Source organism: Python bivittatus, unplaced genomic scaffold, assembly GCF_059951505.1.
Source record: "Python bivittatus isolate LINGU-HERP-01145 unplaced genomic scaffold, Pbiv_v1 ctg000100_np1212, whole genome shotgun sequence".
Taxonomy (NCBI): domain Eukaryota; kingdom Metazoa; phylum Chordata; class Lepidosauria; order Squamata; family Pythonidae; genus Python; species Python bivittatus.
In genome coordinates this window covers 99,109-115,829 of record NW_028277038.1, presented here as the reverse complement: position 1 = coordinate 115,829, position 16,721 = coordinate 99,109, and the positions used below count along the sequence as shown (strand labels likewise).

Here is a 16,721-nt window from a genome sequence, read left to right as displayed (position 1 = left end):
GCCCTGGGTTTGCGTCAGGGACGAAAGCCAGTGGAGCAAAGCAGCCCATTCCTCTCTCAGCCTTGGAAGTGCCTTCACTGTGCTTGGGCTTTGGCTACGCCTTCTGCCTGGGCTTCCTCAAGCGAAGCTCTTGCTGCCACCCCGCACGGTGCACCTTCACCGCTGGGCCCCCTCAAGCTTCGTCCTGGGGTGTCCCCAGCAGTTGTCACAGTGCTTCACGGACCTACCAGCACATGTGCCAACAGACACCCGGCCCCAATCCCTTGCCCACACTGCCTTCCTTGCTCGTGGAAGTCCCTGGGCCAGCATCTTCTCTACTCGTTTCAGCAAAGGGGAGGAATCACACCACCAACAGTCTTTGCATGCACTTTGGGGCTATGTTTTGATCCCAGGGCAGGAGGCGCTTCTCCAAACTGACAATGTTAAGCTAGGGGAAGGGGCAAAGAATCCCGAGTTGGATGAAACCCGAGCACCTGCCTTTCCAGGCCACACCGGCGGGGTCGGCAGGGGGCTGAGCCATGACCGCCTGAAGACAACTCATACCCAGAGAGTCCCGGGGCAGATTGCCAGGAGAGAGGTTCTGTCAGCCCCTGGTCCAGGGAGGGATCCAGACTGAACATGCAAGATCACGCTCTTGCGATGGCGGCGCAGGTCAGGACGAGCCATTCTCTTTCACCTAGGTTGGAAGACTAGAACTAGATTGGAACTCTCACCTAGATTGGAGGAGGCCCGGCCCTCCGCAGCTCGATCCTGCAGGCTCTCGGCGATGTGCAGCTGCTCCTCATGATACTGCTTGGCCCGCTCTAGATCCTGCATGCAGCGGGCGGCGTGACCCAGCCCGGCGTACGCCCGCATCTCAATAGGCTTCTCCTCCAGCTCCTGGGCGAGCTCCAGGACATGGTTGTGGTAAGACATGGCCTTGTCAAAGTTGCGGTGGTAGTGGTAGGCACTGCCCAGGTTGCTGTAGGCCCGGGCCTCCTCCCGCTTGTTGCCCAGGGCCTTGGCGATCCTCAGGTGCTGCTCGTGGCACTGCACAGCATTCTCAAAGTCGCCCATGGCGATGTAGACTGCCCCCATGTTGCCTAGCTCTCGCGCTTCAGAGAGCTCTTCCTTGCCTTGCTTGGCAAGAAGGACACACTGCTTGTGGCTGGCCAAGGCATTGGGGTAGTCCCCGATGGCAGTGTAGACATGGCCAAGGCTGCTGAGGGCAGAAGAGGCGGCCTGCAGGGACAATCCAAGAGGGAGAAGCGGCCTCAGGGAGCTGCAGGCGGCTGACCGAGGAGGTGACTGCCCCTCAAAGCACACCCACCCCAAGAACCAAGACGCAGGCCCTCGAGGGCCGCCTGCTCGGGGAGAAATAGGACCATTCCCCATCTCAGGAGCCCGGCCACAGAGTCTGGACGCCAAGGATGCAAGCCTTGCAGAATCCTTCTTGGGAGGACTGCCAGCCTCCTATCGCAGAGCTACTCGGCCCACTGTGGCAATGGAGGCAGAGAGGAATGAGCCAAGAGAGCGCTTCCTCTCCAAGTCCAGGCAGGCAAAGCTTTCCCAATGCCCATGGCTTCGGGCGAGCCGACTGTGGTTGTCCCACACAGGGATCCTCCTCCCCCTGCAGCTCTGAGTCATTTGTGTGTCTATCAGAAATGTTTATGCTGCTACTGATTCAGGCTCATCGTGGCTGTGAGTCAGCTAAGTCTTTCCGTTGCACTGGCTTACATTAACAGACCCTTCAGGGGGAGCTACTCATCCTCTAATTTGCCCATTTGATCCATTGCTTCTTGCTTCAAAGGCTCTCCGAGGGCACCCCTTTTGTCACTGAGAAGGCACGTAAGCATGGCTCTGCTTCAGAAAGCAAGGCTGGGTCCCACTGCATCACGTGCACAACGCAGCCAGTGCCAAGGATGCTGGAGGCCAGATGCCACAGCGGGAAGGCGGTGACAGCAGCTCTGCCCTCCTCCTCTGCCCTCGCTCCTGGGCTAAGGAAACAGTTGGCCTCTCCTGGAGGAATGTCCTCAACGGCCTGAAGCCAGGGAGATTACCGCCAGGCCCTGCAAGCTTTGCACTGAACGCACCGAGCTCTGACCTGCGGGGATCGCGTGCCCACAACCTCCAAAGTTATGAGGATTGCAGTCTAATTACAAGAAGTGACACCTGCGAGTTCACAGGCCTCCTTGGGCCATGATCTGAGGCATGTGCCCAGAGCCGTGGAACAGCTGTGCCATGCTTGCTCCAGCCCCGACGGGCCCTCCCCGCTATTAGCACACATTTCTGAGCCATCTTCCCTTGCCCAAGAGATCCCAGCAAGCACCAACCCAGACGTTACCAGGCAAGCCCCTTGGGCCACGCAGAGCCATGCAAGGGGCAGGGGAGTGGGGGACACAGTCTGCGGACCACGCAGATCAACACCTGCCAAGGTTTCCTCCTCTTCTGCACGGACTCGGCCGTGAGGGAGCTGCTGGAATCTGGGCATCTTGTGCCATGCTCAAGCTTTCCAAAAGGGTTACAGTCCGACACAAAGGCACAACGGTGGAAGGGGAGCTGGTGAAGCAAGCAGGCTGAACACAACCCCACACTGACTATTCCCCGCGGTAGCGCCAGAGCCATCTAGGCCCTGGCTGGGAAAGAGACCCGGAGGAGCAGAAGGCAGTGCCTGCCTAGGCAGGCGCTCTTGGACAGATGTGCTGTGGCCAAAGGGAGAGCAGAACAGGACTGCTGGGCTGGGGGAGGACAACTGGCAGGCCCCTCTCTGTTCGATGGCCACAAGGGGTCTTGCTGCCCCCCTCCCCCGCGTCCTCCCCAGCAATACCAGGAAGCAGCCTCTGCTGCCAGAACCTTTCTGTTTTCCAGAGACCCAGCCCTGGAACGCCAAAGGGCTGCGGGCATGACCACCTCCCCCTCCCCCTCCCCTGCATGCTGGCACCCACCTCTCTCCCGGGCAACCCCTCCTTCTATGAGAGCTGGGTTGCAACCCTGCCTTGCTCCTGCTGCTGTTTTCAAAAGCGGGGTTGTAATCAAGTGTTTCAGAGAGCAAGAAGAGCAAGGCGCACGTTCCCCCCTCCCCTTTCCCAGCTTAAGATCTGCCCTGTCCTGCTTCCTGAAGCTCTATGTCCCTGGTTCTTTTCTCCTGCAGGCAAGATGCTGGAAGAGCAGCCCACCACCCTTTTTCTGCTGCACACTTAAGTCCCCCTGAAAGCACAGCAGATGACCTGCTGGGCCCCCCAGCCCAGAGGATGCACTAACCAGCCAACACTGGGATCCCTCTGCACATCCATCGGTACAGCTGGAACCCCTTCCCCTCCTTTGGGAGACCCAGAGTGTTGGGGTGCTGCATCTGTCAGGTGCCTGCAGCTGGGGTCTTTATTCCTGCCACTATCCCTGGGGGCAAAGCTGTTGCCTCCTTACAGGCTGGCACAACACGGACTCTTTTCTGGGGGAATTCACATTAGCGCTGCGGCAGCTTAACTGCAATTATTGGTGGGGGTGAGGGGCGAGCCAAAAGGAACAGTTGTGAATTCAGAGGAAGCCTGTGGTCAGGAGGCCTCATCAGAGAACACCCAGGTAATTATCTCAGCCGCCTCCACAAGAAATCCAAGTGGCTATTTGTGGTCCGTAGATCTTAATCGTAAACCCAGATGGATTATAAATGGAAAGAATGTGGTGCCTGGGCAGAGCCCTGCTCCACCAGTGAGCCAAAGGTGCCAAAGCCAACATCTAACCCTAACCCTTGCCAAGGAGACTGCACTGCTCAGCACCTCTGCGCAAGAGACAGCCCTGCACAGCGTGGCTTGCTACCCAGTGCCCATATCACCTTCTCAGCACCCGCTCCAGGGCCAGTGCTGCTGTGGGATTCCTGCCCAGCTTGTGCCAGGGCCACCCTGGGTCTTCTGTCAGGCTACCTTCACCAGGCCTGAGATACCTTTGGCATTCAAGGACAGGCCAGCTCTGCAGCCCTGCCTCCGTGTTTTTCATGGCAGAGGGCTACCTCGAGCCCCTGCTTGCCTCTCCTACCTCTCGGTCCTTGAGCTTCATGGCAAGCACCAGCTGGTGTCTGTGGTTAGTCAAGGCCTCCCGGTAATTCCCCTTGGAGAAGAAAGCAGAGCCCAGATTGCCGTGAGCTCGGCATTCGCCCATCTGGTCACCTGGAGGACAAGCAAGCAAGACCCAGGTGTGAGCCGGAAGGCCGCTTGGGGAGGCTGCCAGGTAAACTCCACCCTCTAGCGCCCAGCAGTCCTGGAGCAACACAGAGGGGCGCCACCAACATCCTAGAGAGTCTTTCCTTTCAGACCCAAGCCCCTTCGCTTGGCCTGGCCAGCCCACGGTGGCCTCCAAATGTGTTTTGGCCCACCACAATGCTGCAGATAGCCCCTGGGCATTATTTCTCTACTGCCTAGAAAGCAATCATTGCGCCAGCACACAAAGAGGGGGCCAGAGGGATGCGCCTGGACTTCCTGGGGAGAAGAGGGACACACACATCCCCACCCCCAGCCATCACGTCCCGGTGGCCACTGCCCCCACGCCCTCAAGATGTAATGCGGCTACCTAAAGTCTTGGCCACGTCCAAGTCCTGCTGCATGTAGCCTGAGCTCTTCTCGGCATTGCCCAGGGACCAGTAGGCGCTGCTCAGGGCAGAGAAGACAGAGCCCCTCAGTTTCAAGCTGCAGGTGCCAATTTTCAAGGCCGCTTCCAGAACCACCACAGAGGCACTGTGATGGCCAGCTGTCAGCAGCTCCTGCCCAATCACGGAGACCACCACAAAGGGGCTCTTGTCCAACTTCATCTTCTGCAGCTGCTGGTACGTTGGCTCGAGGGACTCTAAGGAAGGAGGGAGGGAGACGAGACCAGTTCACACCATCGGGATGGGGACTTGTGGTTCAATTCCCATAATCCCCAGTCAGCACAGCCCATGCTCAGAAGTGGGGCAAGTTGTGATCTGACGAGAGGCCTGCTCTGGCCTGTGGTCTTCCAACCCTTCCTCCTCCGCCCTGGACAAAGAGCACCCTCTTACCTCGCATGGGAGACTTCATGGCAGCTTCCACCATCCCCACCAGGAGCTGCAGGCTCTTGGGATCTTGGGCCAAGCCGGAGGCAAACGCTGCCAAGGCATCGGCGTGGCGCCCCAGGTACTGGAGGGCAACGCCCTGTCGGAAGTAGGCCTGCAACGACATGAGCGAAGATCAGCTGGCATGCCTTGGGCACCTGAAACAGCAGCAGTGGGACTTGGGAAGAGACTCAGTTGTGTAAGCGTGGTTGGAGCCTTTCTGCTTTGGGGCTCCCCCGCTGTAATGGAACAACCACCAGTCCTACAGACAGTCCCTGCTTCAAGACATCCCTTGCTTTCCCATCCAGGCTTGCTGCTTTAATGCCAGGGAGGCCAAGAGAAGTCCACCAGCCAGCACCGAGCCCACATGGACCTCTCTCCTCCAGGCAACTCTTGGGGCCAAAGCTCCTGTAACTTACTACAGATGCTTCCAAGTAAGTCCTTTTATCTAATTTAAGCGAAGGGGGGTCACCTTCCACTTGCAACCCTCCCATGTTTCTACCTTTGCTTTTCCACAGAAAATTAGCCAAGGAAGGAAAAAAACTGAAGAGCTGCACAATCTTTTGAATGGTCACGATCCATACTCAGCCTTGTTTGCGTGCATGAGGCTTCCTCCAGCAAGAAGGCATTAAGCAAACAGACTATTAGGTTGTTTGACTGAATCAGCTTGCTGGAAATGTCAAGACAGGCTAAACAAATAAATGGAGATGGACACAGCAGAATTCATGAGAGGGAAAAGCGCAAAACCCTGATTGCAGCCATCCAGAGAACCCTAATCCCACACAGGTGCACCTGGGGCAGGGCTGACAGAAAGGGGTACGGCTGGCAAGAGCAGGAATGCCTAACCAGAACTCTCCAGCAGAGGTGTTGCCAGGCCGCTGCAGCTCGCATGCTGCCCCAAGAGGGCACATGGCAGACCGCCAAATCCTAGGGTTGGGAGGCCACTTGAAGGTCTCCTGCTCCAGGCAGGATTCAGACTGTCCCAGACACAGGGCCCTCCGACCTGCACTGATGGAGCCCCACGACTCCAGGGGGCAGGCTCTTCTGCCGCTCAGTGGCTCTTGTGGTCAAGATTCCTCATTTCAAGTTTGGATCTCTCTCTGTAAAGCTTCCACCCACTAGTTCTTGTCCTACTCTCGGGTACTAAGGAAAATAAATCCACAGTTCTTCAAGGATTGGTCTGACCAATGCTGCACAGAGTAGAGCTATTACTTCCTATGATCTTGGTTGCAGCCCAGAATCTTATTCCCAACTGCTGCTGCCGAGCCTATCTTGTTTCCGTGCAACTGTTTTTTCCTACCTATGCGCAGAAGCATACAGAATAAGAGGCGGGAGAAAGACCACATCCTAAGCATGCAGGACCCCCCCCCCCCCACAAATTCATGCAAGCATCAGCCAAGCAGCCAATACATGAGAGACTTTCCAGACTAGAGGTGAACGAGCCAGCCCGGAAATCAGGGAAGCAAACGTAGCTAGGTGACAGACACGAGGCATTAACATAAACAACGTCTTTTATCCCGGTGCAACAGATCTGCAATTAACACCGAAAGTGAGTATTCATTAGGAAATTGCGGCTCACTCAGAAGCTGGTCCGAGGAGGCAGAGATTAAGGAATATCCGAAATGACATGGGAAGTTCAGACATGAATATTTAATCTCTTTTCCAATAGCAAATGCTGATTATAGAATCCGTTCTAACGAATTGGAAGGAAGCAAAATTCATTTCATAAACCTTTTGCATAAATGTGTCAACGCTCAACCGTTTGCCCCAGTACAAAAGCAGGGAAAGAACAGGAGCGAAACACTCGTTCCAAAGGGCAGGCGGCTTCTCCCACGTCAGGCCGGCGTGGAGTCCCTGGCTGCCCGGCTCGCAAAGCACTCGCTCAGCTGGAACTGCAGCAGGTTCAGCATCTGCTGAGAGAGGATCTCATTGCAGAGTTAATCCAGTGGGACTGGGCGCAGTGGTAAAGGGGGGCTTACGTGCCGGAAGTGGTATCCGTTGGAAAGCAGGAGGGCCGAGCGGCCAACTCAGAGTCCAGAGCTCTCGATTAATGTCCTTGCAGTGCCTCCACGGGTTTAGAGTGCTCTGAGATGCGGAAGACAGCAAGCAGGGCAAACGGAAGCCGGGCTGCCCTCGCTCATCTGCAGTAAAGTACAGAGATGAAGGAACCGTGGGGAACGCAAGCGTGATGGGGCACTTAGGGGTAGAAGTGCGAAGGCTGAGGTGTGGCCAGAAAGCGGGAGATGGCACTGCTCAAGCTGGAGGAGGACACCAACGTTTTGTCAAGTGGAGCAGAAAGGAAGTTTTGAAAAATCCAAAGAGCAACAGCAAAACTTGCAGATGGACCAAAAGAGGAGTAAAAGCAGAACCCCGACTTTGCATCTGAACAGCAGACTTGAAGGTGGTGTTTTAAATGGATGTGGAGAGAGAACAAAGGATTTCATCTCACAGATTCTAAATGGACGATCAGCCCGGCAAATGCAGGGCAGGAAAGGAAATGTCCTGGCTGGAGAAAGTAGCAAGGCGTTTAATCCGTGCTTCGAGACTGCTGGAGGACCGAACCACAGAAGGCCGCTCACCCAATAGCAAGGCTCCCCTTGTCTGAAGACGACCTGTTTCCAGAAACTGCTCCCCAGCTGCACCTGCCTGGGTACCTCTCTAATCCAGCCCAAGACGGGTTCATCCGCCAGCAACACAGGCAGTGACGACGAAGCACTACTCCCTCCCCAAAAAGCAATGACCTAGGAAACAGCACAGTTAAAAGACGGGACCCTGGACCAATTCTCTGAACTCCCTTCCCAGTATCACCAGTTTTTTGCCTTCTGCAGAGTGCCTTCCTTCATCAGCCATGGATGGCTCCCTCTGTCCATCCCTGAGCTCAAGGCCTGCCCTGCATCAGCTCTTGCCATCCTAACAAGGGACCAGTTCATATCCCTTGGAAGAGATGAAGGCACAGCTACCTCTTCCTGCGCCCCCCAGGAGTTTCAGGCTACAATCTGCTCACGCTCACACATTTTCCAAGTTCCCCCAGGATAGATTCCACAGCCAAGCCTACCTGTCTCTTCTTGAAACCCACCCAGACAGTCTTTCTACCCCTGCTTCCCAACCATGCTGCTGCCTCCTCTCCGCTTCCAGACAGGGGCATCTCCTAAGAACAGGCTCAACCTTCTCCATGAAGCCGAGCAATTCCATGGCCCTGGATTCTCCATATTATGCTGCTAAAGAACAAGTGCTTAAATAATTAACTCAGGTGAGACATATAAAATATTCATCGGTACTGTTTTAATAATTCAGCTTTTAAAAGCACCATGGCCTGGTGCATTGCCCAGACTGGCCATGGAGCCCTGCACGGGAGCACCAGTGAGGAGAGGAGGAACCCTGGCCTCGTTCTGGGTTCAGAGCTCTACACCTGGGAGATCTGAGTCAGCCTCTCCCGCTTCCACCCGCCTTGCTCTGCATTCCCCAAAAGGGTTCTGAGAAGAGGTAACAGGGAGGTTCTACAGTCCAAGGCTAGGCCAGCCTCCTCTCCCTGCACCCTGGAGTGGAAGCCCGCCTGCCCAGGGGGGTCTCCCCCGCCAGATTTGCACCACCCAGCTGGCGCTAAGCTAGAGGCTCTGTTGCCCGGCTGCTTTGCTGCTCTTCCAGCTCTGCAGTGGCCCACCCTGTTCTGGAAAGGCTAAGAGCTGCACTTACTCAGGGGAAACCCAAGCTCCTTTTCCCCCCACGTGGTGTGGGAAGAGGCTCCAGTGGGCTCCACGTACGGGGACAGGAGAGTAAGCCTTCGTTAGACGGACCATCAGCAGATGTGGCAGCTGACACCACCTCACGACCAGGTTGCAGGGGCTCTCTCGCCACACTTCTACCTGCTTGGCGGCCCCGTAGCACAGTTCCTCTGAAACTGGCCAGAAGCGCAAGCCCCAAGAGAGGGGACCGGGCAGCAACTCTTCAGTTAAGGCAGTCCACACTGACGCTCCACTCACATAGCTTTTCAGTGCTGATGGGACAATCAAGCACAAAGGCACCATTACGCTACGAACAGGAAGCCTCTGCTGGGCTCCACAGAGGCTCTGAGATAGCAGAGTTTTTACTGGATTTGGCTAAGAGTAATTAAATTTATTCCAAGAGGCCTGATCTATAAAAGGAACCTACAATAGCAATTACCAGGGCTTCCATTACAGTGGCAAGTCCAGCAGCTGCATCTGATGTCAGTTTAAAGGAACACTGCTTATTCTCGTAGGGAAATTACATTAACTCAGCCTTTCTTCACTAAAAGCTGCCTCTGAACCTGCCCTCCCCAGTGACTGGCACTGCAAGAGTATAATCTTAGCCACAAGCCTCCAGCCAGGCAAATCACCTCCTCTTAGGCATTCAAAGGACCAAGTGTTTCGCTTTTGACACCCAGCACTGTTTTCCCCTTTCCCAGCACCAGCAAGCAGAAACCAAGGCTACACCCTGAATGTGCACGCCACCTGCACACACACACACACAGAGTAGGGAGAAGCAGCTGGTGAGTGCCGGAACATGGGTGTAATTTCAGTGTCGCCGCCTCTGCTATCCTGCAGCTGCCCCCAACAGGCTGACAAGCTGGGCCAAAGCAATTCAAGCTCCATCTGGCTGAAGGGATGAGAACCGAACTGGACTGATCTCAGTGAGCGAGAAGCAATGCCTTCCTTGAGCTGAGATCTGGACGCCTGCCTTGGAGCAGCCCAGGGAGCAGGAGGAATTCAGCCATCTGCTCCTGCCAGCGGGCCTCAGCTACCAGAGGGGGCTGATGCTCGTTTGCCTTTGCCTAATTAATGGGGGGACCCTTCCCTCCCAGACGTCGGCAGCTGCAGCCCCCAGCCCCCCAGGCAGTCCTGTGTCACCGGCTAGACTGCAGGGGGAAACCCGGTGGGAGAGGGGTGCAGACCCCACAGCGGCAGCGGCACCCAATGCCAGACTCTGCAGAGACAGAGACCCTTTAGAGTCCTTCCTCTTTCCTTCCCTCGCTCCACTTGGGGTCTAGGGTTACTGCTGTTAACAGATTCACACGTACAAGTAGGGGAAAAAAACCAGGCCTGCCTGCTATTTTGTCCGCTAGATGAGACAGGGTTCCATGTCAGGAATGAGAGAACAATTGTGTTCAAGCAGCTCCATCTTACTTTTTTTCCCTGTTTGCTTCTATGGGGGCTTACGTATTACCATAAGCAATCAAAACAGAAAAATCACACAATAAACCTACTTGGCAAACAATGCTGAAGGCAAAACGAGCTACATTAAAAAAACTGATCAGTTGCAAAAACTTGTCAAGGAGTTCCCTTGGCCACAGATAGTCATGTACTATGTGAACCGTTATTTTTCAAATTCTGAGAACGTTTTAAACTCTAATGAGCCCGTTCCTCTTCTCTTCTCTTTTTGGCGAAAAGACAGTCCACGAAATCCTCAGTTAACCCTCCCAAGGAATCAACAGGCCATTTCCTCAATTCGCATCCCCAAAAGCAAAGGAGAAGACAGTGGGTTTAATGCTGCAACTTCTTCTCTTTCAAGGGGTAGCGTGTCCACCACAGGGGGCAGACCCTGATGCAATCCAAGCTCTGCAAGTGGGGTTAGGTCACAAAGGGCTGCGGGCACCAATGCCAGTTTTGCCCACCTTCCCAGTATGTTTGCTCAACTGAGCAACATGCCAAGGACCTGCAGAGTTTTGTTCTCTGGCAAAAAGTCTCGGAAAACCTGGCCAGCTCCAGGGATGAATGGAGGCCTTCCTAGGAGGAAACCACTCTGCCCGTATCTGGCATCCGCCGTGCTCCTACACCCCACCAGGCAGAGATTGTCGCTGAGGCAGTACTGCGAGTGCTGCTGCTCTCAGCAACCCCAGGGGACTTGCAAGTTGGGACAGGCACGTCTCGCTGACAATGGATGTCTCCAGAAGAACGCAGCTCTCCTGTTCAGGAACACCCAGCAAAAGATGCAGAACTCAACGAACTGAGCAATGCTGGGGAGACATCATCAGATTTTTTGACAGGGCGGCCTGCTGTACTTCGGCACCCGCTCTCCTCCCGAATGGGTGTCTGTCAGCTCAGAAGTCAGACCCAGCTGGCACCATTACTTAAAGGACAGCAGGCAGCCACCGGTTCCACGTCTTGAAACAGACGTGGCGTCCTCCTTGTCCCTGGGGCTGAGGCCACACGACCTTCTCCAACCAGGACAGGATCCTGCCTTTTAGCCACGCGGTTGGTCGACTTTGGGATCTCACTGCGGCCACCCACTCTGATCCCCAAGCTGCACTGGAGAAGGGACAGGGTGCCCCGGGATGTTCCAAAGTTGGGTCCTGAAAGACAGGACCATCAGGCCGCGGCAAGCAACAGAGCCCTTTCCTTGGAATGTGTGGCTGTGACGGGCTCTATCTACACGCAGAATGCTCTTCCACAAATCCCTGGCCTCTCTTCTGGCAGCTCCTTCCAACTCAAGTGTCAGCTTTTCTGTTCCTCTCTGAATGCACACGCATTCCAAGAAAACCAAACCTCCCAGGCATTGTGGACCTCTGAGAGGAAAATCACCACAGCGTTCTGAAACCGGGCCACTGGAGACGATTCCCCCTAATTAGTGCAGGCGGATCGCTAAATGGGCTGCTGTGGAGGAAAGTGCGTCAGGCTTGGGGCAAGCTCCCGAAGCAACCCTGCAATTGATGGGGAAAAAAACGCTGAGTGGGTAGAATCCCAGTGCCACCTCGTGCACGAGCCTGGCCGGGCATGGCTGCCAGGCCTTCTGCTGTACTTCAAGATGAAGAGTTGCTCTGCCCAAGACACAAGGCAAACTCCCAGTCCTGGTTTTGCTACCTGGAAACATGAGAACAATTCTTTCCAAGATGAAGGACATCAACAGGAAAAGGTCAACATCACCCTGTAGGAAGTACAGGAAATGTTTCTTCCAGCTGGCTTTCTGCTGTAAGCCCACTTCCCTGTTCCCACTCCAGGGCCACGTCAGGTTCTCCTCTGTGTCTGAGCAATCAGAGACTCCAGATTGGAGTATCTTCATGAACGCCTCTGGGACACGAAATGACTGGATAAATTCCTCACCCAGATACGGAGCCAATTGTTCAAAACTCATCTTGATCAGAGGAAAAAAAGCCCAATTTTGCTACTTCTGTCTTAGAGGGTCAACAGTTGCTTCTCAGTAGTGCTAAAGGTCCATTTTGTTATTCTTGAACGAGGAAAGATCTCCTTTTCTTCTAACCTTTCAGGGGAAAAGAAGGGAGCATAGCCACTCACATCAGTCCCCTCCCCACACTGCTGGCGATATTTACTGTACAGAGTTGGTGGTGGGAGAAAATAAGAGCTTGAGCTCCAGATGAATCAAGCAGCCTGCACAGCCAGCCTGCCTAGCTCCAGAAGTACCAGATTCCTGAGGCCTTCTTATTCACTGACCAAGAATGCCTCCACCTTTGCAGAGACTACCCCATCCCCCTATACGCATTTGTCTACTTTTTACAAAAAGGAGCTTTTAGTTAGATTCAGCATCACAAAGACAAGCATGTCAGCCTCACCCCGCCTTGGCTCTGGAAGGGCCCTCTGCCACAGGAATCCTGATGTTGATGCTCAGCTACTGGGCATCCCCGCCTTGGCATCAGCCTTTCAGTCCAGGAGAGATGCCAGGACAAAGCCTTTGCAGAAAGGGAGGCGAGCATCGCCCTACAACTCAAGGCTCTAGAAGAGGGAAAGCCACCACGGGACCCTTTCCCTTAAGTGACGCCGAGACCGATCAGCCACAAAAAGGCGGCGAAGGCAATCCTGCAGGGCAGAGGGCGTGGGCTGCAAATTTGGCCGTGCCACTCCAGCCCAGCTTTCAGGAACAGAAATGCCGCCAAGCTGAGGAGAAGCCTCCCCTCCCCATTGCTAGGGTAGAACAGACGCAAATCCTCAGCACAAGGAAGACAGGCTCCTGCAGCCCCTTCCTTAACCTGCGGCTTCTCGGTGACAAATGGAGGTCCTGGGGGCTTGCCAGGAGGCAGCACCGTGGGCGAGAAAGGAGCAGAAAGCTGGAGCAACGGGGGCACGCTCAGCCAACACTTCAAGGGCACCTCTTTTCCTTCCAGAGCGGGACAACGTGCCGCTGGCGGCCTCCTCGGGAAAGCGCCCAGCAGATAGGAGCCTCTGCTACGCCCAGCAGCTCGTGCTCCGTCTACGGGCCCTCCTCCACCCAGCCCCTGGCATCCCCACTCACTGCCAGCAGCAGCAGCAGTGGCAGCGGTGGCAGCAGCAAAGAAGGAAGTTCTGCCAGCAACTGAGAATTCTCCAGGCTGCAATGTTTCCCCAGCACAGCAACGAGCGGTCACATTGTTTTGCTTCCTGCTGACAAGAAGGCCAGGTGGGAGATCTCGTCTCCCCAGCCAGGGGCAAGCAGCCTCACAAGCTTCGGAAGCCAGGCCAAGAACAGAAGGAAAGGGGCGGCTGGGGGTCCGCACACTCTCCCACAGATCTCAGCTCCGGCTTTGTGATGGCTGATTACTGGCAATGCGCTACTTACACCCCTTTCCCTGTCAGGATGCATATGGGGGAAGGGTCCTCGAGGGATACTCGGGGGGGAATTGGGCTGTGCTCCTTTGCAGCAGGAGCTGAGTGCTCACAGCAGCAGTGGACTCTGGAGCCGCGGAGGAGGGACAGAAGTTAACAATTCAATGCGTGCCGGGGCAGGGGAATGGCGGCAGCGCCTCTCTGACCAGATGGGCGGGGGGCCATGCGTAGATAGGCAGGATCCAGGACAGCAATCTGATTGTGCTGCAGGAAAGCAAACGGCACAGCTTGGTGCCCTCGTGGTATGCTGGACTGCACCTCGCATCAGACGTAACTAGCACCAAGTAGGAGAGGAACCCCCAGCAGCTTTAGAATAGGGGTCACCAGGACCCCTGCTTCACCAGTGGGCAGCTGAGAAGCACCCCAGAGTCCCACCTGGCACACAGGCCTCTCTTACCAACATTCGGCTCTTTCGCCCACAGGGGCTCAGCAAAAGCCACCCCTCCTGCCCAATGCCCACTTGCAGCACAGGCAGGGAAATGTCACAGCAGAGAGACCCCCAAGAATTGGCTTGTCATCCACGCCCTGTGAGACAGGCATCTTGGGGGCCAATCTTACGGAAAAGGCGCCTGGACTTCCTACCGGTCTGAGTGCGAGAGATGCCACACAAGGGGCGAAACTGGCTCACTGCCCCAAGTTTGCGTCCCACCCCAAGGCACGCCATCTGAAGACAAAAGGGACTCGAGCCTCAGCCCTTTTGGCAAAAGCAATCGGGTAACACGTGAGAAGATGCCAACAGACCTTCATCGCTCCAAGGACGGTAGGCGCCCGAAAACAGACCCAGACTAGGGAATTACACCTGGCAGCCGCAAGGTGTGCAGGGAGGCACCCGGCTCGCCGGTGGGAATTTCAAGCGGGTCTCCCGTGTGTTGCCCGAAGCCTGGCTCTAGCACAAAAAAGCAACCCCGTAATTTCCTCTTACGCGTAGAAAACATAAAATTAATCAGGTAAACACGTCAGGTGTCAGAGCAAACTACCCAAAAAGAGCCAGAGCGGTTACCTGGCTGCAGCCCCCCCTCGACCGTGGAAGCCCACCCAACGGGCGCACCGGCACCCCTGACTCTTCCGCTGCCTGGCAGCGCGGCCGGAAGGGCCCTCCCGGCGGGCAACGACTAAGCCGCCCGCGGAGCAGCGCCGGCGAGTCCGCCGCGAACGCCCAGGACCGGTTCGCCGCACCCCGGCTGCGGGGCGGGGAGCCAGGCCGGCCATCACGCACCACCTGCAGCCCGGCCGCCCCCCGGCGGCCGCTGCCCGCTCCGTCCCGCAGACCCGCCAGCTGAGCAGAAGAAAGCCCCTCCGGCCGCGCGAGACCCCGGCGAGAGCGAGGCGCCTCCCCCGCGCAGGAGGAGGATCCGGAGGCGGACAGACAGACGCGCGAGGGCCAGCGGAGGCGCCGCGGCCGGGCGGGCGGGCGGGCGGATAGGCAGGGCAACAAAGGCGGCGCGGCGCAGCCCAGACGCCGCCGAAGCCGCCCGGGAGGCAGGCGCGCCAGCCGCGGCCGCCGGGGGACGCCCCGCCCGGCCCGCCGGCCCGGCCGCGGCGCTCGCAACAAAGCGGCCTTATAAGGCAATGGCCCGGGAACCGCCGGGCGCGGCGGGCGGCGGGCTCGCGCGCTCACCTTCTTCCGGGGCTGCCATTTCATCATATTTGTGGAGCGCGGCGCTCGGGCATCAAGCCGCGGCGGGGGCAGGCGCGCGCTCGCCAGGGCCGCCGCCGCGCGTGCTTGTGCTCATGCCGCCGCCCCACTTCTCCGGGCCGGCGCCCGCCGCTCAGGGCAGCCCGGGAGGGACCGCGCCCCCCGGGGAGCGGGGCGCCCGCCCGCGCCCATCCAAGCCCGCCGTCGCCGCCGCCCCCTCCCCGGGCGGAGGGGCTGCCGCTGGTCCGTCGGCGCTAGACAGGTCCCGGAGGGGCGGCGGCCGCCGCGGAGGAAGCGGCGCGAGAGAGCCGCGGCCGGGCGCCTGGCGGTGCCGCCGCGCCGGGCAGGGTGGCAGCCAGAGCGCGACCAGAAGCAGCCCCGCGGCTCCCCGCCGCCGCCGCCGCCGCCTCTTGGCTCCGCCGCGCCTCCTCCCTCCGCCGCGCTAATGACTTCCTCCCCCGCCCCCCGCCCAGGCAAACAGCCTGCTTCGGCCCAGCTCGGGTCCGCCCGGCCCTAGCGCCCGCCGCTCCCCGTCCCCGCGGCGTGGAGAAGCGGGGCCGCTCCTGCTCTCGGTCCACCGAGCCAGCTGCGCAGGAAACGGCCGCGCCACGGCCACCGAAGCCGTCGCCGCAGCTGCCTTGGTTGAGGCCACGCGCTCGACCCCCCGAGGCGAGCCCCCTTTGGCTCCGGTGCGCGGACCTACCCAATGCCACCCTTACATCATTGGGAGGAAAGCCACGGTCGCCCAAGCGAGCTCTGCAGGGTCGCGCCCCCCGCCCCCCCCGCCAAGCCCCTCCGCGGCTGATAAACGGAAGCATCGCAGCAGCGCCTGCTTCCCGGTCGGGGCTCTGAAGACCCAGCAGCAGGGCGGGTTTCTTCAGCCGGTCCGACACTGCAGAGGCAGAGCCACCCTAGAATCCAGCTCGGCTCCCCAGATCTCCGCGGCATGCAAAGGCCGAAGGTGGCCCCTGCCTTCTTCCAGAATGTTTGTCCCGCCCCTCGGTGCAGCCCACCACCCTGGACTTCCAGGGTGGACTTCCATCCAAGGACCCACTTAGCTTCCAAACCCAGGTGAGCCGGGTCGTGCCGTGCCCAGCACCCGACGTCTGAGCATCTCTTTCCTCCTGTCATAATCACTTGATGTGGCGTGTGGCTTTTCTAGGGCAGCAAACGAGAGCCACTTCGATCTAATGGTTAAAGTGCTTGACTGAGGAGCAAGGAAACCTGGCCAGTAATCTTGTCTTAGACACAAAGCTAGCTGGGTGACCTGGGGCCAGTCGCTCTCTCTCAGCCCTAGGAAGAAGACAGCAATGGCAAACCACTTCTGAAAATCTTGCCAGGAAAACTGCAAAGATCGTCCTTATAGTTGCCAGGAGTCAAGTTGGACTCAAAGCCACCCCCACCCCCGCAATGTTCTTGAGAGAACACTGCCGCCAGACCATTCAAGCGAGGTGCAGACCAGCTCTGGTGCTCCTGCCAGAAAGCCTCCTGCAGGCCA

At 57.5% G+C, this 16,721-nt stretch overlaps 1 protein-coding gene across 7 annotated transcripts in view; it reads right to left on the bottom strand.

The window, feature by feature from the left end:
• The window catches only part of TTC28 (tetratricopeptide repeat domain 28), a 49,891-nt gene that overhangs the window by 12,869 nt on the left and 20,301 nt on the right, over window positions 1-16,721 (bottom strand). For 3 of the 7 annotated variants that reach the window (XM_088135004.1, XM_088135005.1, XM_088135007.1), the window contains 4 exons: window positions 5,006-5,153; window positions 4,540-4,812; window positions 4,009-4,139; window positions 714-1,221 (listed from right to left, as the gene is read on the bottom strand). In XM_088135004.1, the coding sequence (XP_087991130.1) occupies window positions 714-1,221; window positions 4,009-4,139; window positions 4,540-4,812; window positions 5,006-5,153 (1,060 nt within the window). Of the gene's footprint in view, window positions 1-713; window positions 1,222-4,008; window positions 4,140-4,539; window positions 4,813-5,005; window positions 5,154-7,017; window positions 7,157-7,314; window positions 8,709-12,560; window positions 14,552-15,205; window positions 15,664-16,721 lie in introns of those variants that run through there. The other 4 variants (XM_088135008.1, XM_088135006.1, XM_088135010.1 and 1 more) reach the window with 4 other exon arrangements.